Source organism: Theropithecus gelada, chromosome 18 (genome assembly GCF_003255815.1).
Source record: "Theropithecus gelada isolate Dixy chromosome 18, Tgel_1.0, whole genome shotgun sequence".
Lineage (NCBI taxonomy): Eukaryota > Metazoa > Chordata > Mammalia > Primates > Cercopithecidae > Theropithecus > Theropithecus gelada.
The window spans coordinates 18,315,835-18,343,245 of record NC_037686.1 but is presented as its reverse complement, the minus strand read 5'-3'; the positions used below and the strand labels follow the sequence as shown (position 1 = coordinate 18,343,245).

The following is a 27,411-nucleotide window of genomic DNA, read 5'->3' as shown; positions in this document are numbered from 1 at the left end:
AAAAAAAAAAAAAAAAAAGAAAAACAAAATGAGTGATAATGTAAGAGAATTCATTAATGTTCTTTCAAAGAAAGTACCACATAAAACCACAGTACTAAGCAGATCATTTCAGCTCAGGAGTTCGAGACTAGCCTGGGCAACATGGTGAAACCCTGTCTCTACTAAAAGCACAAGAAAATTAGCCGGGTGTGATGGCCTGCTCCTGCAGTCCCAGCTAGTCAGGAGGCTGAGGTGGCAAGATCATCTGAGCCCGCAAAGTCAAGACTGCAGTGAGCCATGATCATGCACTGTAACCTGGGTGACAGAAGTGAGACACTGTCTCAAACACACACACACACACACAAATGAGAAACATTAAAAAGGAATTTTTAAATCTATGATTATTAAAAGAAATGTATGTATTCTTCAGTTAGATTAACCCCAGATTTGATCCAGTGCAGCAATTCTTATATTTTAAATGATTATTTGCTATATTTCTTATAAGCTGCATAGAATATGTTATTTTATAGCAACATGAGTGTTTTTCTCCTCACTTAGAACTAGGATTAAATTGGACTATGGTTTATAATGGATTCAATGATGATATTCCTTAATTAACTTTCAAACTCGAGTAGTATTAATTTTCTAACTTAGTTTGAAAGAATGCCCTAGTTCAATCCTCTCTATGGCATTACCATATAGAATGGTTTATGTTGTTTTGCTCCAGGTAAATCTGTTGTGAAATAAATTACAATCCATCTTCAGTGTCTGGCCACTCGGGCTCTTGCCACTTTAAATAGGTAGGTATAAATACTAACATTAAATTTACTGGCTAAACTTGAAACAAAGGACAAACAAGAAAGTAGAATTCACAGGGAAAATTAAATTATTAAAAATGAAGGTAGGGTAGGAAGTAAAAAAAACCCTAAAATTTACCATCAGATTTTTTTGCATTATTTCTTTATTGAAATGATGTATAATGTATAACAAGTCAAACCTACAAACAAAAATGCTGTCAAGATATTATCATGAGACAGCTCCTGCTTCAGGACATTCCAGAAACCGAGAAGTTCTAAGAGCACCATACCGTAATGGAGAGATCATCTGGGTTCTAGTCTGAGATCCATTACTTGACTGTTTTTTGTTTTGTTTTGCTTTTGTTTTTTTGAGACGGAGTTTCGCTATTGTCACCCAGGCTGGAGTGCTGTGGCACGATCTCGGCTCACTGCAACCTCTGCCTCCCGGGTTCAAGTCGTTCTCCTGCCTCAGCCTCCCAAGTAGCTGGGATTACAGGTGCCCGCCACCACACTCGGCTAATTTTTGTATTTTTAGTAGAGACGGGGCTTCACCGTGTTGGGCAGGCTGGTCTCAAACTCCTGATCTCAGGTGATCTGCCCACCTTGGCCTCCCAAAGTGCTGAGATTACAGGCATGAGCTGCCATGCCCGGCCACTTGACTGTTACTGGATGAGTCGGCTCAGAATTTCTGGATTCTTAGTTTTCTCCCAACCTTTTTATCATAAAGTTATTTTAAAATCCATAGCACATAATGACATGATTTTAAAACTATGTAGCTATAAAGTATTATTTCACCCTAGGGACCTATATGCTATAGATGCTCAATAAAGATTAGCATTGATTCAAGAATCAATTATGACACATAAAGAGGATTTCAATTCTGTTCAGTACTACCAAAAAGAGGCCTTTCCTTGGGGCAACTCCTCTATTCCAGTGGTTCTCCAATCTGGCTGCCCAGAATCATTGCTTCTAAAAATGTTGTTTCATCTCTGAGATTAAATTCAGGCACCCAAGAGAAATCCTGCAAGGCAGTTACATTTCTCCATTCGAAAATGAGATGCAGAGTGGGAAGGGATGAGAAAAGATTAGTGCCCAGAAAATGACCATCACTCTGTCTGCTCAAGAGTTCAACTACTCTCCAATTCTGGTCACTGATCAACCCCTTTGGTTCTATGTCCAAGGCTGCCCTGTTGCCTCAGATGGCAATCACTCAGATACTTCTTATTCTGATAACACAAACAAGGCTGGAAAGGCTACACAAGAAGCAGAATGAACCAAAACAGAGATTTAAAACACAGCCTCTAATGCAAAGCATTACAAAAGAGAAAAAGGACATTCACCAAAAGAAGAGCAAGCTCTGTTATCATAGAAGATAGGGAAGAACTTTAATAAAAACATTATGATTTTTAATTAATGCACCATGTAGTATCCCCCATGAGTTAACAATACTTTCATAGTTTTTTGGTAAAACTTATCTTTTCTTAAATTAAGAACATTCTAAACACTAATCGACAAACAGCTAAAATTTCCTTCTTTCACCCAAGAACCTCCCAACCTACTAAGTTGAGGGAAAAAAACACAACAATCAGACAAAACAAAGGAATATTCTGCAGATATTCTGGGCACTTAAAACACTACAATATAATGAACAACCACAAAAAGCTAGAAAAGTATTGTAGATTAAATGAGCCGGGTACAGTGGCTCCTGCCTGTAATCCCAACACTTTGGGAGGTCGAAGTCGAGAGGATCACTTGAGGCCAAGAGCCTGGGCAACATGGCAAGACCCTCTCTCTACAAAAAATAAAAGTTAATAGACGTTATTGGGACAATTACAGAAATACTGTACCAATATTAATTTCCTGTGTGTGACAATAGGTATGTTGTGGTTATGTTTTACAAAAAAAAAAACCTTTTAGGAGATACATACACTGTGCATTGTCATAATTTTTGCAACCACTCTCAGATGGTTCAGTAAAGACTTATGTGTTTGCTGCTGGGTGTGGTGGCTCATGCCTGTCTGTAATCCCAGTGCTTTGGAAGGCCAAGGCGGGTGGATCACTTAAGGCCAGGAGTTCAAGACTAGCCTGGCCAACATGGAGAAACTCCATCTCTAACAAAAATACAAAAATTAGCCAGCACGGTGGTGCACACCGGTAATCCCAGCTACTCAGGAGGATGAGGCATGAGAATTGCCTGAACCTGGGAGGCGGAGGTTACAGTGAGCCAAGATTGTGCCACGGCCACTGCACTCCAGCCTGGGCGACAGAGTGAGACTCTCTCTATCTTAAACAAAACAAAACAAAAAAAGACTTACATGTGTGTTTATAGGTATGAGTAGAAAGAGGAAAACAAAGCAAATGAGGTAAAAAAAAAAAAAAAATTTAATTGGTTAAACCCGTAAACAGTATACAGTCTTCCCAGTTTTTTTTTACTAGTCTTACCAGTTTTCTGAATGTTCAAAATTTTCAAAATAAATAACTGAGGAAGAAACAAAATGTTACTCACTAGTTGCTTGACTTGAACTGCCTGTGGAATCCCAGCTGGTTGTGAAAGGACAGGGCCTGGCTGGGCAAGTTTGATTTGAATTGGAGTCCCAATAACAGGCTTGTCAGATGTGGTCCCAGCAGAAGTAACAACAGGTTTCACAGATGGTAGACAAATAGCTGCACCTGAAGTTTCTCCAAAAGTTACTGCTGGAAGGGACAGTGTTACTGCTGTTCCAGAGACAACCGGCTTTTCAGGTTGCAGTGAGACCGTGGTCACTGTGTTTGGTACAGATGTCACAAGTGGTTTTGAAGTCTGAAGCAAAACAGTTCCAGCTGTTGTTCCTCCTGTTGCAGCAGCTGGGCCCACAGAATGAAGTGTCACAACTCCAGCTTTTGCTCCCACTGGACCAGCAAGTGGGTTCAAAGCTTGCACTGACACAGTTCTGGGTGCTGTTGCTCCAGAAACAATAAAGGACTTTTCAGACTGGCTTGAGGACACTGTTGTTGTCACCACAGGAGAAGTTGTTACTGTTGTAGTACAGGTAGCAATGACGATCTCACTAGAGGTCTGCTGAACACATTGCTGGATGAAGCTCTGGGAGTTAGGCAGAAGTTGTCGTAAGGCAACCACGCTTTTCTGGAAACGTAGAGGAATGGAAAAAAACACTGCTAACAAATCAGCTACGTGTAAAACAAAATGTGGTATTTCATACCTTTACAACTTAAAACCAATCAAAAGTGTATCAAGTATTTCAGTTGAAGACAGCTGGTATCACTTACTTATATCCTGTCAATATCCAGGATACAATCAATTTGAAGCTCAAAAGTGCTTGTTTTCCAATATGAAATTACTATATCTCAGTATTAAACTTATTTGTATTCCCTCAGTATCAATTTGGTACAACATGTATGATACTTTTCTATAATCATCTAAACCCTATAACAGATCATTAACAACTTCAGCATTTGTAAGTTTATTTAAACCACAGCAGAATCTAGGTCTCTTCATTAAGTAACTTTCAAACTTTGGATAGAAATAGGTGCAGTGGCTCATGCCTGTAATCCCAGCACTCTGAGAGTCCAAAGCAAGCAATCACTTGAGGCCAGGAGTTTGAGATCAGCCTAGGCAACATGGCAAAACCCCATCTATACAAAATATACAAAAATTAGTCAGGCATGGTGGGCACACACCTGTAGTCCCAGCTACTCGAGAGGTAGAGGTTGCAGTGAGCTGAGATCATGCCACTGCACTCCAGCCTGGGTGGCAGAGTAAAAACCCATCTCAAAAAAAAAAAAAAAAAAGGAAAGGAAGAAATAGTCTTTAAAAGCCTGGGCAACATGGTAAAACCCTGTCCCTACAAAAAATACAAAAACTAGCAGGGCATAGTGGTGCATGCCTGTAGTCCCAGCTGCTGCAGGGGCTGAGGTGGGAGGATCACTTGGGCCCGGGAGGTTGAAGTTGCAGAGAGCTGTGATCACATGACTACACCCCAGCCTGGGTGACAGAGCAAAACCTCATCTCGAAAAAAAAAAATTTTTTAATAAAAACAAAGAAATATATTTAAATCAAAACAAAATTAAATACAAAGTGAATTTTACAATCTGAAAGAACTGAGCTAGCATATTTTCTTTTTTTTTATTGAGACGGAGTCTCACTCTGTTGCCCAGGCTGGAGTGCAGCGGTGCAATCTCAGCTCTCTGCAACCTCTGACTCCCAAGTTCAAGCGATTCTCCAGCCTCCTGAGTAGCAGGGACTACAGGCACATGCCACCACTGGCTAATTTTTGTATTTTTTAGTAGAGACAACCGTGTTAGTCCGGCCGGTCTCCATCTCCTTGCCTCAGGTGATTCGCCAACCTCAGCCTCCCAAAGTGCTGGGATTACAGGTGTGAGCCACCACACCCACCCAAGCACACTTTCTGACTGTCAGCATCCATCTTTGTATCCTACTTAAAGAGTAAAGGCAGTTCCAACTAAAAACTCGTAGGCTCTGCCTTTTCATCCCTGGAGTTTTCATTTGTTTAGCCAACAGAGATGGAAAGCTAGGGCTCTTGTATCAAACAGCCAAGTTGTGAATGCAAAGGAAAAGTTCTTAAAGGAACTTCAAAGAGCTACTCCATGTGACACATAAATGGTAAGAAAACGAAACAGCCTTATTGGTGACATGGAAAGTTTGAGTGGTGTGGACAGAAGATCAAACCAGCCACAACATTCCCTTAAGCAAAAGTCTAAACCAGAGTATAGCACTAACTCTTCAATTCTATGAAGGCTGAAAAATGAGGAAGCTACAGAAGAAAAGTATGAAGTTAGGAGAGGCTGGCTCATGAGGTTTAGGAAAGAAGCTCTCTTGATAACTAACATGAAAGTGCAAGGTAAAGCTGCAAGTACTGATGCAGAAACTGCAGCAAATCATACAGAAGGTCTAGCTATTTTTTTTTTTTTTTTTTTTTTGAGACGGAGTCTCGCTCTTGTCACCCAGGCTACAGTGCAATGGCACGATCTTGGCTCACTGCAACCTCTGTCTTCCGGGTTCAAGCAATTATCCTGCCTCGGCCTCCCAAGTAGCTGGGACTATAGGCATGCACTACCATGCCCAGCTAATTTTTTAACTTTTTTCAGTAGAGTTAGGGTTTCTCCATGTTGGCCAGGCTGGTCTCAAACTCCTAATCTCAGGTGATCTGCCCACCTCAGCCTCCCAAAGTGCTGGGATTACAGGCATGAGCCACCACGCCTGGCCAACAACAGATTTCCAATGGAGACAAAAACAACCTTCTATTGAAGGAAGCTAGACGCATGGCTTCAAGGCTTCAAAGGACAGGCTGACTTACTTGTTAGGGGCTAATGTAGCTGGTGACTTCACGTGGAAGCCAATGCTCATTTACTATTCCAAAAATCCTAGGACTCTTAAGAATTATGCTATATCTACTCTGCCTGTGCTCTATCAATGAACAAAGTATGGATGACAGCACATCTATCCACAGCATGGTTTACTGAATATTTTAAGCCCACTGTTGAGAACTACTGCTCAGGCTGGCGGGGGGGGGCAATTCTTTTCAAAATATTACCACTCATTGACAATACACCTCGTCACCCGAAAATTCTGATGGAGATGTACAAGGAGATCAATATTGGTTTCCTGTCTGCTAACACATCCATTCTGCAGTCCACATACATCAAGGAGTAATTTTTACTTTCAAGTATTATTTAAGAAATAGATTTTGTAAGACTACAGCTGTCACAGACAGTGATTCCTCTGATCAATTTGGGGGCAAAGTCAACTGAAAACTTTCTGGAAAAGATTCACCATTCTAGATGCCATTAAGCATATTTGTGAGTCATGGCAGGAGATCAAAATATCAACACTAACAGGAGTTTATAAGAAGTGGATCCCCATCCTCATGGATGACTTTGAGGGGTTCAGAACTTCAGTGGAGGAAGTCACTGCAGATATGGCAGAAACAGCAAGAGAACCACAGTTAGAAGTGGAACCTGAAGATGTGACCGAATTGCTGCAATCTCATGATAAAACTGGAAGAGATGAGGAGTTGCTTCTTACAGATGAGCAAAGAAAGTGGTTTCTTGAAATGGAAGCTACTCCTGGCCAAATGTTATAAATGTTGTTAGGATGGTAACAAAGAATTCAGAATATGACAACAACTTAGTTAATAAAGCAATGGCAGGGTATGAGAGAATTGACTCCAATTTTGAAAGAAGTTCTGCTGTGTGTGAAATGCTATCAGACAGCACTGCATGCTACAGAGAAATATTTTGTGAAGGGAAGGATCAACTGATGACACAAATTGCACTGTTGTCTTAATTTAAGACATTGCCACAGCTGGGTGTGACCACCTTCAGTGACCACCACCTTGACCAGTCAAAAGCCATCAACATTGAGGTAAGACTCTTTATCATCAAAATATTATAACTTGCTGAAGGTTCAGATGATTGTCAGCACTTTTTAGCAATAAAGTATTTTTAATTCACCTATGTAATTGTTTTTTTCAAATATAATGCTATTATAAACCTAATAAAGCATACCATAAAAAGTTTTATATGCACTTGGAAACCAAAAATTTTATATGACTCACTTTATTGTGATACTAGCTTTCTTATGGTGGTCTGAAACCAAACCTGCAATATCTCTGTGGTATGTCTGTATATTCTTATATAAGCATTAAACAATATAATCATGAACTTATGTTCATGAATAAAATGTTACTTCTCTTTTTTCAAAGTGTTCAAATTAAAAGAATACTATGAATATGCTTTACAGCTTACAAAAACACTTACAAAAAAAAAAAAAACCTCAGGTTTCTCCCACACTGTCAGTATCTTCATATTCAACTGCTGTCATATTGAAATAGTCCAGTTTTTAATTATTTTACAGTAATCTAATCCAAATTATTTCTTCTAAGTGAAACATAACTCTACCTTAAGAAAAGGAACCAGGTGAGGCTGAGGTGAAGACTTGAGTTCAACATACAGTTTCCTAGTAAATTCTTCTGCTTCGATTTTTGCATCCTGAGGGATGGGAGAAACAGAAACAATTTTAAGTCTACAAATATTTTAAAAGAGACAAAGTATGTAATTCAGAATTGTAGATATAGCAAACTTTTCACAAATGATAAAGTCAATTAAATATAGGCCTTTTTTCATGCCAGCTATGAAATGTGTAAGCATAAATAATAGAGATGTTTATTCATACAGAATACAATGAAGGGGTGATTTTTTTTTCTTTTAAAGATCCCAGGAAGCAAAGAGAAGAGCTGACAGGCCGAGTAATACTACATTATTACAATCTGTTAAGAACAATTAAGAAGTGAAGGCACAGGTGTCTTAAATTTCTTAGGGTAGGGAACAGGAAGTTATTCAGTTCGGAGACCTTGATGTTTAAGTTCTCTAAAACAATTTGGAAATTAATCTGCTAGCTTGCTGCTGTTCTTTGCACACAAGAGTCAGGGACAACATTTCCAGAATTAGTAGAAGTATTTCCAAAATACCCTGACGCCAGTGATAATGTGTAAGATGTAGCTGATTGAATTATCTTATTCTTTTCAAATGTATAAAATATAGTTTTTAAAATTTTGCCTACTAGGACATATTTTATACTTAATAAAGATTGTAATTGTGTGGTGACAGAGAACATCTGGTTTGTTCTTCATGAAGTCATGGAAGGAGCATTCAAGTAAAGGTAACTATGACCTTAGATTTAAAAAAAAAAAAAAATTCAGCTTTTATTTTAGAATCAGGAGGTACAAGTTTGGGGTACAGGTAGTGTACCAGGTACACTCGTCACCCAGGTAGTGAGCACAGTTATCTGGGAAGTAGTTTTTCAGCCCTCACACCCCCTCACTCCCACTTTCTAGTAGTTCTCAGTGTCTATTGTTCCCATCTTTATGTCCATGTGTACTTAATGTTTAGCTCCCACTTACAAGTGAGAACATGTAGTATCTGGTTTTCTATTCCTGCATTAATTTGCTTAGGATAATGGCCATTTATGCTGCTACAAAAGACATGATCTTGTTCTTTTTTATGGCTGTGTAGTATTCCATGGTGTATATGTACCACTTTTTATTTATCCATCCCACTGTCAATGAACACCCCTGCTGATTCCATGTCTTGGCTGTTCTGAGTAGTGCTGCAATAAACATACAAGAGCGTATGTTTTTTATAGAATGATTTATTTTCCCTTGGATATATACCCAGTAATGGCATTGCTGGGTCAAATGGTAGTTCTATTTTTAGTTCTTTAAGAAATCTTCAAACTGTTTTCCACAATGGCCAAATTAATTTACATTCCCACCAACAGCATATAAGTGTTCGCTTTTCTCCACAGCCCCACCAGCATCTGTTTTTCCACTTCTTAATAACAGCCATTTTGACTAGCATGGATGGTATCTCACTGTGGTTCTGATTTGCATTTCTCTGATGATTAGTGATGATGAGCATCTTTTCATGTTTGTTGGCTGCTTGTATGTCTTCTTTTCAGAAGTGTCTGTTCATGTCCTTTACCCATTTTTTAATGGGGTTGTTTTTTTCTTGTTGATTTTTGTTTAAGTTTCTGATTTTTTCTGTATATTAGACCTTTGTCAGATATATAGTTCGCAAATATTTTCTTCCATTCTGTAGGTGGTCTGTTTACTATGTTGACAGTATCTTCTGCTGTGCAGAAGCTCTTAGTTTAGGTTCCACTTGTCATTTTTTGTTTTTGTTGCAACTTCTTTTGGAGAGTTAGCCACAAATCCTTTGCCAAGGCCAATGTCAGGAAGAGTATTTCCTGGGTTTTCTTCTAGGACTTTTACAATTTGAGGTCTTACATTTAAATCTTTAATCCATCTCAAGTTAATTTTTATATATGGTGAAAAGTAGGGGTCCAGTTTCATTCTTCTGCACATAGATAACCAGTTATCCCAGCACCATTTGAAGAATCAGTCCTTTTCCCACTACTTTTTTTTTTTAGATGGAGTCTCACTGTGTCACCTAGGCTGTAGTGCAGTGGCAAGATCTTGGCCCACTGCAACCTCCCCCTCCTGGGTTCAGGCAATTCCACTGCCTCGGCCTCCTGAGTAGCTGGGACTATAGGCATATGCCACCACATCCAGCTTATTTTTATATTTTTTTAGTAGAGATGGGGTTTCGCCATGTTGGCCATACTGGTCTCAACCTCCTGACCACAAGTGATCCGCCTGCCTCAGCCTCCCAAAGTGCTGGGATTATAATAGGTATGAACCACTGTGGCCAGGCCCCATTACTTATTTTTGTCGACACTGTCAAAGATTAGATAGTTGTAGGTGTGCAGCTTTATTTCTGGGTTCTCTATTCTGTTCAATTGTTCTATGTGTCTATTTTTGTATCAGTGCCATGCTGTTTGGGTCACTGTAGCCTTATAGCATAGTTTGAAGTCAGGTAATGTGATGCCACTTGGCTTTATTCTTTTTGCTTAGAATTATTTTGGCTATTCAGGCTCTTTTTCGGTCCTACATGAATTTTAAAATAGTTTTCTCTAATTCTGTGAAAAATGACATTTATAGTTTGACAGGAATAACACTGAATCTGTAAATTGCTTTGGGCAGTATGGCTATTTTAATGATATCAATTCTTTCAATCCATAAGCATGAATTTTCAGCAGTGTTTTGTATTTCTCCTTGTAGAGATCTTTCACGTCCTTGGTTAGCTGTATTCCCAGGTACTTCATTTTTGTGTGTGTGGCTATTGTAAATGGGACTGTGCTCTTGATTTGGCTCTTAGCTAGAACGTTTTTGGTGTATAGAAATGCTACTGATTTTTGAACACTGATTTTATACCCTGAAACTTTACTAAAGTCGTTTATCAGTTCTAGAATCCTTTTGGCAGAGTCTTTAGGATTTTCTAGGCATAGAATCATATCATCAGTGAAGACAGAGTTTTACTCCTTTTTTTCCTATCTGGAGGCCTTTTATTTCTTTCTCTTGCCTGACTGCTCTGGCTAGAACTTCCAGTATCATGTTAAATAGGAATGGTGAGACCTTGTCTTGTTCCAATTCTCAAGGGAAATGGTTCAAGCTTTTGCTCATTCAGTATGATATTGGCTATGGATCTGCAAGACTATTTTCAGAATGACACTGTAAATCCATAACAGCAGTTCCAAAGAACTGAGGAACTTTACACATTGCTTACACTATTAAGCATTTCAGGAGTATGTGTGGTCTACATTATTTTCCATTAATACTAATATCTTGGAGAGAAAGCCTTTTTCACTAAGCTAATATTTGCACAGATGGTGCAAAGGCAATAATGGGTTAAACTACTGGCAAGAAAGGCAATGGCAAAGTGAAACAGCCGTCATCACATTCTACAGTGCTATGTGCTTGGAGGGAAAAAAAAAAAAAAGAAGAAGAAGGCCAAGCACAGTGGCTCACACCTGTAATCCCAGTACTTTGGAGGGCCAAGGGTGCAGGATCACTTGAGGCCAGGAGTTGGGAGACTACCCTGGGCAACACAGTGAGACCCTATCACTACAAAAAAAATATTTTAAAATTAGCTGGGCATGATGGCACACACCTCTAGTCCTAGCTTTTGGAGGGTGAAGTGGAAGGAGCCCTTGAGCCCTAAGTTTGAGGCTGCAGTGAGCTAGTATCATACCACTGCACTCCAGCCTGAGCAACAGAGCAAGACTCTTGCTCTAAAAAGTAAAAATAAAAAAAATAGAGCCAATTTCGCTTTGAAACATCCTTGGATGAAGCAGTAAAAATTAACTTTACTAAATCTCAACTCTGCAGTAGAAACCTCTTTAATTGTGTATAACAAAATAGAAACCAAACATAAAGCATTTCTGTTGCAGATCAAAGTAAGAGAATCTAGGAAAAGTACTGTAATTGAGTCACTAGCTAAACTAGCCACTTTTTCCCATTTTTACTGAAAAGAATGGCAAAGCAATTGTGGTTATTCAGACTTGGGTATTTGTTAGATATTTTCTCAAGAACAAACTAAACCTCTAATAGTGAGGAAAATAATTGAGAGTATTTATTGCTAATGATAAAAATTAAAGCTCTCAAGCCAAAATTACAATTTTGAAAAATGTATAACAACTATTCTGAGCTTGATAGCTTCCTGGTATAAGAATTTTCTAATAAGGTTGGTGAATTTAATGCGCATGTTATTTTGATATCTTAAATAATAAAACTGGAAACATTTGAAAGATCTGCATAACTCAGTGAACCAGTATTTTTCCCAATGAACAATGAATGTCATTACAAAAATCATACGTGGGTAAAAGATCCATTCAGGGTGCAAAATAAACCAGTAGACTCTAAAGACTATCCACCATGATCTGGAGAAAAGCTATTTTAATAAGATAATCACTATTCCAACCACCTCTCTTCACAAGACCAGATATTCTCCAAATACTTCCAAAAAAATAACACATCACAAAACAGACTAAATGCAGAAGAACATATGAGAATCCAGCTGTTTTCCATTAGGTCAGCCACTAAGGAGATTTGCAAAATTGGTATAGCAATGCCACTCTTCTCATTCAATTTTGTTGTTGTTTTGGAAACTCGGTTTTCACTTAAATGCTAGTCATGTTAACGCTTAATGTGTTTACTGTTATTTTTTAATAAACAAGCTGGGCACAGTGGCTCACGTCTGTAATTCTAGCACTTTGCCAGGCCGAGGTGGGACGATTACTTGAGCTCAGGAGTTTGAGATCAGCCTGGGCAACATAGCAAGACCCTCTCTCTACAAAAAAATTTAAAAAATGAGCCAGGAGTGGTGGCACATGTCAGTGGTCCCAGTTACCTGGGAGGTTGAGGTGGCAGGACTGCTTGATCCCAGGAGGGTCAGGACAGCAGGGAGCCTTGTTCATGCCACTGCACTCCAGCCTGGGTGACAGAGTAAGACCCTACCTCAAAAAAAATTTTTTTAATACAAAAATGTTAAACATTTTTCAGTTTTAATGTTAACTCCACAAAAACAAAATGCCTTGGGGAGTCCTCAAGTTTTCAGAATATAAAGGTATCCTGAAACCAAATTATTTTAGAACTGCTGTTTAGTCATTCTAAAGTAAACAGATCTTAAAACCAGAGGCAATATTGCTCCTAACTGCTCCTATCTGTCCATAAAATTCACCCATGTTTTGTGGTTAAAAAGTCTTTAATATTTTATGGGATATGTGTTCCTTTCCATCATGTCTCTTCATCTAGAGTATTCAATTTCAGAGAAACAAGTCATCATATCCCCTTTCAAAACTAGCAAACCTTGAAAAGGGAAGATCAAAAGCTCAATGTTTACTTTTAAAAAGACACCCAAAAGTTGAATTAAAAATTTGTTAGTATGACGTATTTTAGACATCCGAAATAAAAACATCTTCCCAAATGAAAAACTAACCATTTCCAGTGTGCTTTATTTCTAACATCTTACAGGCAGCATTAAAAACAGTAGTAAAGAAGGTATTTTAATATTTATAAACTATGCTTGTTTTTGCTGTATAATAATTGAAATATACACATTTTCTACTGGGGAAAAAAGGACAATTTTTATGTGAAAAATATAATTCTAATTACGTGGTGAGAGAAATCTGTATATTATAGTAGTTCAAAAAATCCAAATCCATTTGTCTGTTACGTCCTCAGCATGCCTTAAGCATATAATATGAAATATTTGCTAACTTCCACCTTCACTCTTTTTAGTGTACCTATATATTTTACCTGAAAGAGGACGTAAGAAACCAAAGGCATATAATTTGGTGGCTAAAAGACATAGCATCTTGGCATTCATAAAAATATCAATGATCATCATGTTTAACATTCTCATCTGTAAGATGAGAATCTTATAGATAAGGAAAGTGAGGCCTAAGAGCATTAACTAACTTTTGTGGTCCCAAAGCTTCATGTCTATCGGACATATGAGAACTGAATTTCGTTATCTATTGATAGCCTGGCTTTCTGAGATTTCATAATTCTTTTTTTTTTGGAGACAGAGTCTTGCTCTGCTGCCCAGGCTAGGGTGCAGTGGTACAATCTCAGCTTACTGCAACCTCCGCCTCCCAGGTTCAAGCGATTCTCCTGCCTCAGCCTCCCAAGTAGCTGGGATTACAGCCATGTGCCACCACACCTGGCTAATTTTTGTATTTTTAGTAGAGACAAGGTTTTACCATGTTGGCCAGTCTGGTCTCAAACACCTGACCTCAGGCGATCCACCTGCCTCGGCCTCCCAAAGTGCTGGGATTACAGACATGAGCCACTGCACCCAGGCAAGATTTCATAATTCTAACAATTTCCTATTGACTAAATAATGAACCTTCTCTCCGAGGCCCTCTGTATGGTAAGCGAGGCAAGACTGATGAACAGAAATAATATATATATCAAAACATCATGTTGCATATCTTAAACATAAACAATTTTTAAAAAGGTAAATTTTAAAAAGAAATATACAATAGGTTTATCTAGCCAAGATTAATAATCTTTACAAAGCTTTCAAGAGGCAAAAAACAAAATTTATCAAGAACTACATTTAAAATAAATCTCAGGCCGGGCTTGGTGGCTCATGCCTGTTATCCCAGCACTTTGGGAAGTCAGGGCGAGTGCATCACTTGAAGCCAGGGAGTTTGAGACCAGCCTGGCCAACATGGCAAAACTCCGTCTCTACTAAAAATACAAAAATTAGCAGAGTGTGGTGGTGCACACCTGTAATCCCACCTACTCGAGAAGCTGAGGCACAAGAATCGTTTGAACCCAGGAGGCAGAGGTTGCAGTGAGTCGAGATCACGCCACTGCACTCCAGCTTGGGCAACAGAGCAAGACTCTGTCTCAAAAAAATTAATTAATTAATTTAAATAAATATCATTTAAAAATATGCATTTCCAAATTAAAACATGTTATATGGATTCTACCAGAACCTGCAGGATTTTATAGCACTACTTACCAAAAGTTGTTCCACCAGCTTCTTCACATTTTGTCCCATTTCTGGGGACTGTGATCCACTACATGCTAGTTTTATTAACATTGCAAGGAAGTTCTTGCATTTCTTCACATTTTCTAGCATTGTCTAAATATGAAAATGTAAATATAAGCAAACACAAGTGTTAGTGAGCAAACAATTCAAAAAATCTTGCAAGGAACAAGATTTATATAAGGTGCAAGTAAGAGCTTACCGGAGAAAGAGTAACCTGAACAGCTGCTGAGTTCTCTGCTTTAAGATTGGGCTCATTTGAAGGAGTGGATGATGCTCCCAAACTTGAAGGCTTCAGGGTAGTTACAGTATTCAACGGCTTTCCAGGAGTAACTGTGACGACACTGGTTGGCACAGTCACAGACTGAAATTAAAGGTATTAAATATTTAGGCATGTATTACTATGACACATTAGTGGGTGCCTCATTTCACACTCATCAGACAAGTTAATTTTGACATCTGTGGTTTTATGTTATGCTCTACTAGTCTAAGGTAATATAACACAGTTCTAGGAACTCTTGAGTCTAGCAGATCTGGGTTTCATTCTCACCACATCTATCTACTATTTCATTACCACCTACCAAGTGTTGACTGCAGGCAAGTTACTTAATCCTGCTAATCCTGATTACTCTCTGCAAAAACAGGGATAGGAACGGTACCTGCTGTCCTAGGATTTTTTGTGAAAAACAGTGCTAAAGCAAATAAGTCCTCAAAAAATATTATTAACACTCCAAGAAGTATTTGAAAGTCTTTATGAGAACATAGAATACTCTGCTTTTTCTTAAGAACAGAGCAGAGCAATCTACTTATTATCTAACACTCAGATAAACTGCTTTTATGTAGACTATTAAAGTAAGCATGAAGAATATTACAAAATGTGGTATGTTCACACTGAAAAGAATTTCAGTTGTTTCCTCTACCTTCTATCAAAATGAGGTGTGACTCTAGCACCACCTACAGGACAAAAATCTCATACAAGAAATCACAAGTCAGGTAGTAATTTAGAAAATCACATTGAGATAAAGCAACAATCTTATTTTAAAGACAAACACTAAAAGTTAAGAACATAATAAAAGTTTGGGATCAGGAATAAGGAATAGTATTTACATACAATTCACACAGAAAACTGAACAATGCACCATCATTTAATTTAAATGTCTATGTTCTACAAGCATGCAACTCTAAAAGGTCAAGTTGCTGTCACCTTCAAGAAAACTTCCTTCTATAATAGTCAAGATAAGTGAATTTGAATGTACAACAAAATCTCCCACATTAGAGAGACTGGAACATATATTAGACAACAATGTTCTGAGGATAACAAATGGGAAGGAGGACAAGTGCAGTGGCTCACACTTACAACACCAGCACTTTGGAAGGCTGAGCCAGGAGGAGTGCCTGAGGACAGGAGTTTGAGACCAGTCTGGGCAACATAACAAGACCCTGTCTCCAGGAAAGAATTTCCTTTACAAACGGGGAGAACATTTAAAATGCTGAGAATTGACAGGAGAGGGGTGGGGACACATGGTAGCCCTAAGGTGGGTTTGGGATATATGGGCCTTCATTTTACTATTATTTTTTTCAAAAGCAAACATATTACATATGTGTACATATTACATGTAGTCTTTTGTTTGCATGTATATTTCATATTAATGCATAATAAAAATATTAAATACCATATACTAATACATTTGAAACAAAACCAAAAGGGTTTTTGGAAAAACATGAAGTGACAAAATTAGCAAAAAACACAGAAACTAGAATAGACAAATAAAAGATATTGAAATGATAACCAAAAAGACCTCCCTCCCTCAAGTCTCCAGACTCAGATACTTTCCATGTGATTTTTCCACACTTTTGCCTAACTCCTGCCTTAGACAACATGTTCCAGAAAAACAGAATAAGGAAAGCTGTTCAGTTCATTTTATGACAAAGGCTGTAACATATTTCAATACTGAATAAGGATAATAGAAGAAAAGTAAACTAAAAGCTCATCTGGCAAAAACTTTAATAAGATTTTTAAATTACTGATTAATGATGAGGACTAGAACTAACAATAAAGTTTTTTAACAAAAGAGAAAAAATTAAAAATTACACCTTAATACAATTTTGTTAAATATAGATAGCGCCTCAAAGGCAACATTCAAAAGGAAGTCGCCCTCCTTTTCATATCCTTAGTCCTGCTCTCCAGAGACAACGACCACGCAGCTGCTTCTGAATTCTTGCGGAGATTTTCTAATACATTTTTAGTTTTCTGTACAGTAAATAAGCCTCTTTCTTTAGTCTGTCTTATAATCAGTCATTAACTCTCTCCATAATTAAGAAAGTGTAATCTGGAATTTTAGCTGGTGGTTATGATCACCTCTGAGGACTGATGGGAGAGGTTTCATGGGGGCGTACTGTCCCCCTCCCTCAGGAAGCAAGCTAAAGTCCAACTGAAATGTGAGTTTAGGAAAAACGTCCTATCATTCATAAGAAGAGGGAACATTTATGGAATTCTTTTTATCCTGTCTCCGGTAAAAAAAAAAAATCTGTCCTTCATAACACTTTCTAGTATAGCTACTACTTGTATCTCACCACAGCGGTCCCCAACCCCCGTGCCGCGGGCGGGTATGGGTCTGTGGCCTGTTAAGAACAGGGACACACAGAGGCAAGTGAGCCTTATTGCCTGAGCTTTGCCTCCTGTCAGATCGGCGGCGCCATTGCAATCTCATAGCAGCGGGAACCCTCTCGTGAACTGCGCATGCGGGGGATTTAAGCTGCACTCTCCTCGTGAGAATCTAATGCCTGATGATCTTGATAGACGCAACCCGGTAGACACGGTGAAGGTCCCAGAAGAATCGCCCACACGCCTGCCCACTGGGAGGAGGGGTGGAGCCTCGGGAAGATCATGCCCTTTGCAAGGGAGAGGAGCCTGGCCTCTCCTGTTCCTGTGTGGTGACCCCGAGATTCAATTTGTGAGATGGGGGCCTGTTAACGGGAACCCCTCTGGCTTTGCTGAGTTTTTTTTTTTCTTTTTGCCTAATAAATTCCATTTCCCCTCATCCTTCAAAGTGTTTTTGTTTTGTTTTGTTTTGTTTTGTTTTGTTTGAGATGCAGTGTTGCTCTGTCACCCAGGCTGAAGTGCAGTGGTGCGATCTCGGCTCACTGTAATCTCCAACTCCCTGGTTCAAACGATTCTCCTGCCTCAGCCTCCTCAATAGCTGGGATTACAGGCGCCCACCACTACACCCGGCTCATTTTTGAACTCTTAGTAGAGACAGGGTTTCACCATGATGGCCAAGCTGGTCTCGAACTCCTGATCTCAGGTGATCCACCCATCTAGGCCTCCCAAAGAGCTGGGATTACAGGTGTGACCCACCGTGCCCAGCCCAAAGTGTCTTAAACTCAATCACAACTCTGCCTTTGACTCAATAGACCAGCCAATAGTAACTTCAATGCTTTGCAAAGCTGCACTGACTGACTAGGCATGTTTTGAGGACAGGAGGAAAACGGACTGAAGTATATGTGAGATAAACGTGTGAAAATCAATTCTACACAGAGCCAATAAAATGAGTTGTATGGAAATTGAGAAGATGAAATAGCATTTTAAGGAGGGTCATTTTCTGTACCTGTCTGAAAGAGCAATCACTTTAGGTATGTTCATATTTAATTAGAAATACTATTCATTTGCACATTAGATTCCAACCTAACAATGAGCCAAACTACATCTTCATCAAATACAACATAAAAGTGAACACAAGATTTCTAACTAGTCCTTGTGTTATATTTATTAGACTAAGCCTAATAGGAAAACACTTCCAAAATGTCTTAACACACACATTTGCCTTTACAGTCTGACAATCAATCAAGTACAAGGAGTTGTATCTTCTTTCATTTTTAAGTTCTAGCTCCTTATTTCCATGCCTAAAACTGAGACACTTATCCCTTAAAGTGGACAGGTATCATTAACTTCATTCTTTACTAATTTCCACTGCTCTAGGTTACCACTAATGAGTAGCCCAACTTAAAATACGCATCAACCTAAATTAGGAAAAATAAATGGTTCACACAAAAAACATCAATGACAGATTAGCATGAGCATTTTAAGATACCTACGGACATGAGGAAACACACAAATTTCAATTATTTCTATTGTGACAAAGTCACAGGTATGTACTAACACAATGTAATACTCCATAGTTCCATAGTTTGAAGCCTACATTCATAGCTGAAAGAAATTCTAAGTTTTAGCTAAAGCTTAGTAAAGATTTTCCCCCTCATCTGAATTCACAGACTCCAGGTTGTCTCTTTTATAAAAACTATTAATATAGGCTGGGTGCAATGGCTGATCCTTATAATCCCAGCATTTTGCAAGGCAGAGGCAGGAGGATTTGCCTGAGCCCCAGTAGTTCAAGAACAGCCTGGGCAACAGAGTAAGACCTCATCTCTATTTTTTAAATAAAGTAATTTTTTTTAAAAACTACAAATATAATTAGTGTTCACTGACTATGATTACTAAGTAAATGAACACAAACGTTCACGTTCTAGAACTATTAAGACTTCAACGAATATTTAGAGAGCACAGAAATAGAATTGTGGCTATAGCTGGCAGGGGACAGATTAAAGTCCATGGATGTGGAGAATCCCTGATACACTCTAAGAAGTAATATCCAAGAAACACACTTTACCACTAAACTGGCTCCCAAAAGGGCCCTGAAGAAGTAGTGTAGTGGAGTTCCTTCAGTTATCCCAGCACAACGTAATTTGCTCTCTGTGTCCTGAAGAGCCATAATGTACAAATGGCAATCTTAAGTACCTAAGATCATGTTGCTAAGTATGTTTTCTCTCTGCAATATATTTTTTTAACCTGTGGTGTTATTTATGTACTGAATCTTTAAGAACTATATCCAATGAAAAACTGATATACTCGAAGTACTGATAGTCTAAAGTGGTTAACTTCTTCATAAAACAATATAATAGTAGCTATCAATAGGCCTAAATTTATATTATTTGGCTCAATAATCTCCTTAGAATTTATCCTAAGGAAAAAAAATACAGTAGGTTTTGAGATAATCAGTACATAGGTCATTAAGAACAGTTTCCAGAGTCAGATAAAGGCTCAAATCCTCACTCTGCCACATACTAGCAGAAATCAGGCAAGCTTCTTAATCTTCATATAAAATGGAGATATCACTTTCTTATAGTATAGTCACAAGGATGAAACGAGATGATGAATGTAAGGCACCTAAAAAAGTGTCAAGCATGTTAAGTGCCAACAAATGGTATTAGTAGAAAAATACTATGTTTAAAATCAGATTCACTGCTCATCATTTGTTAGAAGAAAACAATGTGAGCAGTATGGTTAAAGTTTGTAACACCAAAAGAGGGTCTGATCCGCTAGCATGGGATTCCACATAGCATGCTCCAAGAAGATGCAGAGTCCCAGGACTATTGGATCCACTGGTTTTATCACGTATCTTGACTCAGAAACCAGGAGTCTAGTAAAATTTTAGAACAGCCTGCAAGAGGTACAGGTGAAGTACAAACATAGAGGCAATACTCTATGAATATGGGATTCCATCCTCCAAGACTCAGCATACTAATTGAATCAAAAATTTCCATATGGTACTATGTCCCCAATAAGACAAACCCATAGATCAAGGAATCAAGGAGAAGCAGCATGAATGGCCCCACTTATCATCACTCATAACAAAGACTCACCAGAGGACATTTTGTTTCCCGTTTCTGCCCACAGGAAGCAAACACTTCCACCAGAGGACAAAGCAAGAGTTCCTACAGACACTAAAAACAGACACTAAGAGTTGGGTGTGGTGGCTCATGCCTGTAATCCCAGGACGTTGGGAGGCTGAGGTAGATGGATTACTTGGTCAGGAGTTCAAGACCAGCCTGACCAACATGGTGAAACCCCGTCCCTACTAAAAATACAAAAAATCGGCTGGGCGTGGTGGCACATGCCTATAATCCCAGCTACTTGGGAGGCTGAGGCAGGAGAATCACTGGAACCCAAGGGGTAGGGGTTGCAGTGAGCCAAGATCGCACCACTGTGCTCCAGCCTGGGCAATACAGCAAGACTCTGTCCTCAAAAATAAATAAAATAAAATAGACACTACGGCTGCACTCTGGTTCCTTATAACCATGATCCAGCAGGAAAGAGAAGAGTAATTATCTTCGGAAGAGTAATTGATTCCCATCATCTGGAGGAGGTAGGGTCGCTATTACACAATGGAGGCAAAAAGAAGTATGTGGTGAATCCATGTGATTCAGAAGATTCACTTAAATGCCTCCTTATATTTCCTTGCCCAATTGTAATGATAAATAGATAAATGTAGCAACCCTGACCTCAAATGAAGATGGTTATTAAGACCACAGATCCCTCAGGGATGAGGGTCTGGTCACGTTATCACTTAAGTTAATGAAGACCAGTATAGCTGGTAGTTGAGGGTGAACAGAATCTAGGAAGGGAGAGTGGAAGAGGGTAATAATTAGTATCAGGTGCCACCAGAAACCAGCTGCAGCAGTGGGGACTGTAGTTCATCGTATTAACCTCCTCTTTGTTTCCCCAAAGAAGAAAACCATGAGAATCCCAGAACAGCTGATCTCCAACATGTATGAAGAAACAGATCCAAGTGATGCAAGGAGTAGCCTGTGACGAACCACGACAAGGAGTGATATGTACTGTCCTAACTAGCTGCTAGGAATGATATTAGACAGCCTCCATTTATCAGTTCCCTCAGGCTTCCCTCAGCTGCAGAGGATCACCTTGCCCAAAGGTAACTTTCCCAGGAAAGTCCACATGCAATGACTGAACAGAGAGTAGGAATTAAACCCAGCCAAACATGTTAGCCCATAGTGGGACAATGCTGACAGGCCATATATGCTCCAAAGTTCTCCACTAGGTTGGCTAAGGCTTTATTGGGCCTGCATCTAGTTCAAACTCTTACCTACTCTCCTTTCCTTCCATGGGTATTTATCCCTATATATCCCAAATTTCATCTCAGCACCTGCTTCCAGATACTGCAACACATGGCTATTAGGCAGATTTGTATTAATTTAATACACTTAAGTAAAACTGGTATTCCAAGAATATACACCATATTTATCTTGTTTCCCAAACCTCCAACAGTTCCCAGTTTGATAAGTGCCATCATATATCACTGAATTGCTATCTTCAATGTCACATAGTAACTTATATATCTAACAGGAAATAACTAAATGATTTTTTTTTTTAAGTTAAGAATAACCAGTGCACGAATGGCCAGTACAACTTACTTGTACTGAGGAAGGCTTCGGAACAGTGGTTACCACAGTAGTTCCTATTTGTGCCAATTTTTTAACAGGTGTCACTGCCACTTTCTTGATTAATTGTGAGCTAGAGTTCTTGGCGGTGGAGGGGAGCAAGATAACACAAAGTCATTAGCGTTAGTAATTTAAAATCAGTACTACAGTGAACGTTAGAACACTTTATGACAGCAAATGTATTTGTTATGACTGGCATTATAACCTTATGTGTTTTATGCACATTCTGTACTACAAACCTAACGGAACTGATCAGCTGCCCAGATGACACTCATTTCCTATTTCTAAGGTGGCAACTGATTCAATAAATAACCCATTTATCTGAAATTTCAAACTAAATAAATATTACAGTATTCAACATTAAAATATTAATCTTGACTCTGGTTCATACAGAAAAACTACAGATTCTTATGTAATATTTAATTATAAACAAAAACCTACTAACCTCTATTCTCAACCCACAGTCGTTAAACCAAACTACAAAGGGAAGGAGTAGCTATTATTGACAGATATGGTAACAGAGAAAATGACTGTTTCAGGACCTAGAATCAAATTAGTAGGGCACAAAAATGAAAAAAACTGGCAGAGAATGATTATTACAACAAAAAACAATGCAATCTGTCATTACAATGAGCCTGAGTCATCAAGAAAATGCTAAACTACATTCAGCATTTTTTATTTAAGTAAAATACCCATTAAAAATATATATATATATATACACACACACATATATATATATATTTTTTTTTTTTGAGACAGAGTCTCTGTCTGTCACCCAGGTTGGGGTACAATGGTGTGATCTCGGCTCACTGCAAGCTCTGCTTCCTGGGTTCACGCCATTCTCCTGCCTCAGCCTCCCGAGTAGCTGGGATTACAGGTGCCCGCCACCATGCCAGGGTAAATATTTTGTATTTTTAGTAGAGACAGGGTTTCACCGTGTTAGCCAGGATGGTCTCGATCTCCTGATCCACCCACCTCGGCCTCCCAAAGTGCTGGGATTACAGGCATGAGCCACCATGCCCGGCTCCATAAAAATGCTTTTAACTCTATCAAACACGGTAAGCTTCAGTTATCTACAAAGATCACCATGAATGTAAAATAAGTGGTTCTAACAATGCCAAGTTAATGAAATGCAGCAGATATCTGTACTTCTTAAAGATAACTTCTATAAGATACAAATAAAAATGAATACTATAGGCCGGGTATGGTGACTCACACCTGTAATCCCAGCACTTTGGGAGGCCAAGGTGGGCAGATCACCTGAGGCCAGGAGTTCGAGACCAGCCTGACCAACATGGAGAAACCCCATCTCTACGAAAAATACAAAATTAGCCAGGTATGGTAGCACATGCCTGTAATCCCAGCTACTCAGGAGGCTGAGGCAGGAGAATCACTTGAACCTTGGAGGCGGAGGCTGCAGTGAGCCGAGATCGTGACATTGCACTCCAACCTGGGTAACAAGAGAGAAACTCTGTCTCAAAAAAAAAAAATTACTATTTTATCAAAAATCAAAATTAAAGTAGAACAAGGTAAGCACAGTGGCTTACACCTGTAATCCCAGCACTTTGAGGCTGAGGAAGGCAGATCACCTGAGGTCAGGAGTTCAAAACCAGCCTGGCTAGCATGGCAAAACCGTGTCCCTACTGAAAACACAAAACTTAGTCAGGCGTGGTGGCAGGCACCTGTAATCCCAGCTACTCGGGAGGCAGAACTATTATATTCTTTCCATTTAAGATGCAAATAGGCCAGGTGCAGTGGCTCACATCTGTAATCACAGCACTTTGGGAGGCCAAGGCAAGAGGATTGTCATGAGCCCAAGAGTTCAAGACCAGCCTGAGCAACAAAGTGACACACTGTCTCTGCAAAAAGTAAAATTAGGCGGGCATGGTGGTATGCAGTTGTGGTCCCAGCTACATGGGAGCCTGAGGCATTACCTGAGCTCGGGAGCTTGAGGCTGCAGTGAACCAATTGAGCCATGTTCACGCAACTATACTCCAGCCTGGGAGACAGAGTGAGACCCTGTCTCAAAAAAGATGGAAAGAACCCTCTGAACATTCCTTTGAGGACATAAAATCTGAATATGAAGACTGAATTTACTATTTTGGCAATTATCAGAGGACAAAACCAAAAATCTTTATTAAATTGACATACTCAAGGGAAGCTGACTTAAAAAGCTAAGCAGAATCATGTCTTACATTATTGTTTACTAGCAAACATATACACAACGTTTATATGAAAATTACAGCTGAGAAAGAAAGATGAAAAATATTTAAGGTATATTACCGGCACTGTACAGATTTTGACTGTTTGAGGATTCGCTGGTACTGCTGGCCTTGAGGTTATGTTACTTGTCGTCTCGGCTCTTGTTACAGCTTGCTGAGGAGATACCAACATCAACTGACCACTGTTACTTTTAATCAACACGGTTCCTATATTTAAAAAAGGAAAAAAAAAGTGACCTCTGAGCCAATAAATACAGCATAACCATCACATATTTTCTTCTCTCATTTCTTTCAACACTTTAAAATGATGTCTTCAGTACTTAGTGAATTTCATGTCTGCTACTTATATACAAAGATGAACAAATGTTTTTACTCCAAGCTATTTAAAAATGTAAAATCTATGAATACAATGAGATGTTCCTGAAGAAAGCAAAACACTTTTCCTTCATGACATCAAAACTATCTATAAAGCTACAGTAATTAAGATGGTGGGGTTAACGGCATAAGACTGAATAAGCTGACCGCTGGAATAGAATAGAGAACCCCCAAATCAACTCATGCAGATATGTCATATCACATTTTCCTAAAAGGCTCTGTAGATTCATGAGGAAAGGAGAGACTATTCAGTAAATGGGGCTGGTCAATTAGCTGGTCTATAAGGAAAAGATAAAATTTGAGAAAGAAAAATATATATAAATGTGAGCCCTTTAAAATTATCTCCCCCAGAGAGGCATTAAAATGAGACAGCAATTAGGTCTTACTCCCCTTTGCTATGTAATCAATCCTCTCTTGAAACTGCTTGCTGTAGCCACAAGTAACTTTAAAGTAACCTAACAACGCCACATGCCAGATAACATAAACCACACTCTATAGTTCAACAAGGTATAATCAATCAGTGTTATTTCTGCAAACCAATGAGGATTCCTGACAAGTAACTCTTTTTTTTTTTTTTTTTTTTTTTGAGACAGAGTCTCGCTCTGTCGCCTAGGTGGCTCACTGGGCTCACTGCAACCTCTGCCTCCCGGGTTCAAGAGATTCTCCTGACTCACCCTCCCAAGTAGCTGGGATTACAGGCATGCATAACCATGCCCGGCTAATTTTTTTATATTTTTAGTAGAGATGGGGTTTTGCCATGTTGGCCAGGCTGGTCTCAAACTCCTGACCTCAAGTGATCCTCCCACCTCAGCCTCCCAAAGTGCTGGATTACAGGTGTGAGCCACCACACCTGGCTGACAAGTAACGTTTTAATCAACCCACTCTTTATCCCCTTTTTTGCTTTTAAAAACCTGTTTGTTACAAAGGCACTCCCCAAGACAATTTGTGTGTCCTGGGCAGCTGTCTCAACGTTGCCCAAACAAACTCACTATATTGGCCGGGCGCGGTGGCTCAAACCTGTAATCCCAGCACTTTGGGAGGCCGAGGCGGGTGGATCACGAGGTCAGGAGATCGAGACCATCCTGGCTAACATGGTGAAACCCCGTCTCTACTAAAAATACAAAAAACTAGCCGGGCGTGGTGGCGGGCGCCTGTAGTCCCAGCTACTCGGAGGCTGAGGCAGGAGAATGGCGTAAAACCCGGGAGGCGGAGCTTGCAGTGAGCTGAGATCCGGCCACTGCACTCCAGCCTGGGTGACACAGCGAGACTCCGTCTCAAAAAAAAAAAAAAAAAAAAAACTCACTATATTAATTTTGCCTCAGCTTCTTTCTTTTAGGTTGACCTTTCAGATGCCTATTTCACACATATTCACAAAAACCAGGTGCATTAAGAATATAAAAGTAAAAGGTAAAGATTTTTAAACTCTTAGACAACGTAGAAAATTATCTTTCTGCATGCCTGTAGTCCCAGCTACTTGGGACAATCGCTGAGGCAGGAGGATAGCCTGAGCTCAGGAGCTCAAGGCTGCAGTGAGCTATGATCATGCCTACACTCCAGCCTGGGACACAGAGCAAGAACCTTCTCAAAAGAGAGAGAGAGAGAGAGAGACAGAGAAAGGACTTTCTGAAATTGGGATAGGGAAGAATTTCTTAAAGTTTGATAAACTCAACTACATTAAAAGTAAAAACTGTTACTCAGCAAAAGACACCATCAGGTAATGAAGTAAAATTTTGGTTCACATATATTCAAAGGATGAGTATCCAAAATGCACAAAAGAAACACAGACGCCAAGGACAAGGAAAGGTAAATTAAGAGCACACTGAAATATCACTTCCTGTCTACATAGACAAGCAAAGATTAAGATGACCAATGGCAATACCAAGGGTTAGAGAAAAGTGTATCAACAGGAATTCTAATATCTTGGTGGTAGCAGTACAATTTGGTACAACTAACTACTTTCTTCAATTTTACATGACTGTGCAAAATTTATTTCCGTTTGCGTATCCTGTAACTCAGTATTTCTAACCTAAAGTAATTCTTGGCCAGGCTTGGTGGCTCACGCCTGTAATCCCAACACTTTGGCAGGCTAAGGCAGGAAGATCTCTTGAGACCTGGGGTTTGAGACTATCCTGGGCAACAAAGTGAGACCCTGTCTCTACAAAAAAAAATTTTTTAATTAGCCAAATGCAGTGGGTGTGTGACTGTAGTCCCAGCTACTCAACAGACTGAGGCAGGAGGCTCACTTGAGCCCAAAAGTTCAAGGATGCAGCAAGCTATGATGGTGCCACTGTGCTTCTGCCTAGGTGACAGAGCACAACACTGTGTCTTAATATAAATAAAATCTTTTTTAAAAAGTCTTTTGTGTCAAAAGGAGGCACAAACAAAAATATTCATAGCTGGAGTTCCACTTTCAGAATGGTGGCAAGAGGATCTCTACAACCCTGTTTCCCAGTAAAATAGGCGTAACTGGTGAAAATTATTTTTATAAAACAACCATTCAAAGTTTTTGGAAACTGGCCAGGCATGGTAGCTCACACTTGTAATCCCAGCACTTTGGGAGGCCAAGGCAGGCAGATCACTTGAGGCCAGGAGTTTGAGACCAGCCTGGCAAACATTGTGAATCCCCGTCTCTACTGAAAAAGACAAAAATCAGCCGAGTGTGGTGGCAGGCACCTGTAATCCCAGCTACTACTCAGGAGGTTGAAGCACGAGAATCACTTGAACCTGAGAGGCGGAGATTACAGTGAGTCGAGATCGTGCCACTGCACTTCAGCCTGGGCGACACAGAGAGATTCTGTCTCAAAAAAAAAAGCGTTTGGAAACTG

The 27,411-nt window shown here is 39.4% G+C and overlaps 1 protein-coding gene across 2 annotated transcripts in view; it reads right to left on the bottom strand.

The window, feature by feature from the left end:
• The window catches only part of TAF4B (TATA-box binding protein associated factor 4b), a 151,407-nt gene that overhangs the window by 104,922 nt on the left and 19,074 nt on the right, over nucleotides 1–27,411 (bottom strand). For both annotated transcript variants that reach the window (XM_025365231.1, XM_025365232.1), the window contains exons 2-7: nucleotides 24,273–24,418; nucleotides 21,963–22,070; nucleotides 14,896–15,057; nucleotides 14,667–14,789; nucleotides 7,695–7,784; nucleotides 3,283–3,900 (exon numbers count right to left, since the gene is read on the bottom strand). In XM_025365231.1, coding sequence (XP_025221016.1) covers nucleotides 3,283–3,900; nucleotides 7,695–7,784; nucleotides 14,667–14,789; nucleotides 14,896–15,057; nucleotides 21,963–22,070; nucleotides 24,273–24,418 — 1,247 coding nt within the window. The remainder of the gene's footprint in view (nucleotides 1–3,282; nucleotides 3,901–7,694; nucleotides 7,785–14,666; nucleotides 14,790–14,895; nucleotides 15,058–21,962; nucleotides 22,071–24,272; nucleotides 24,419–27,411) is intronic.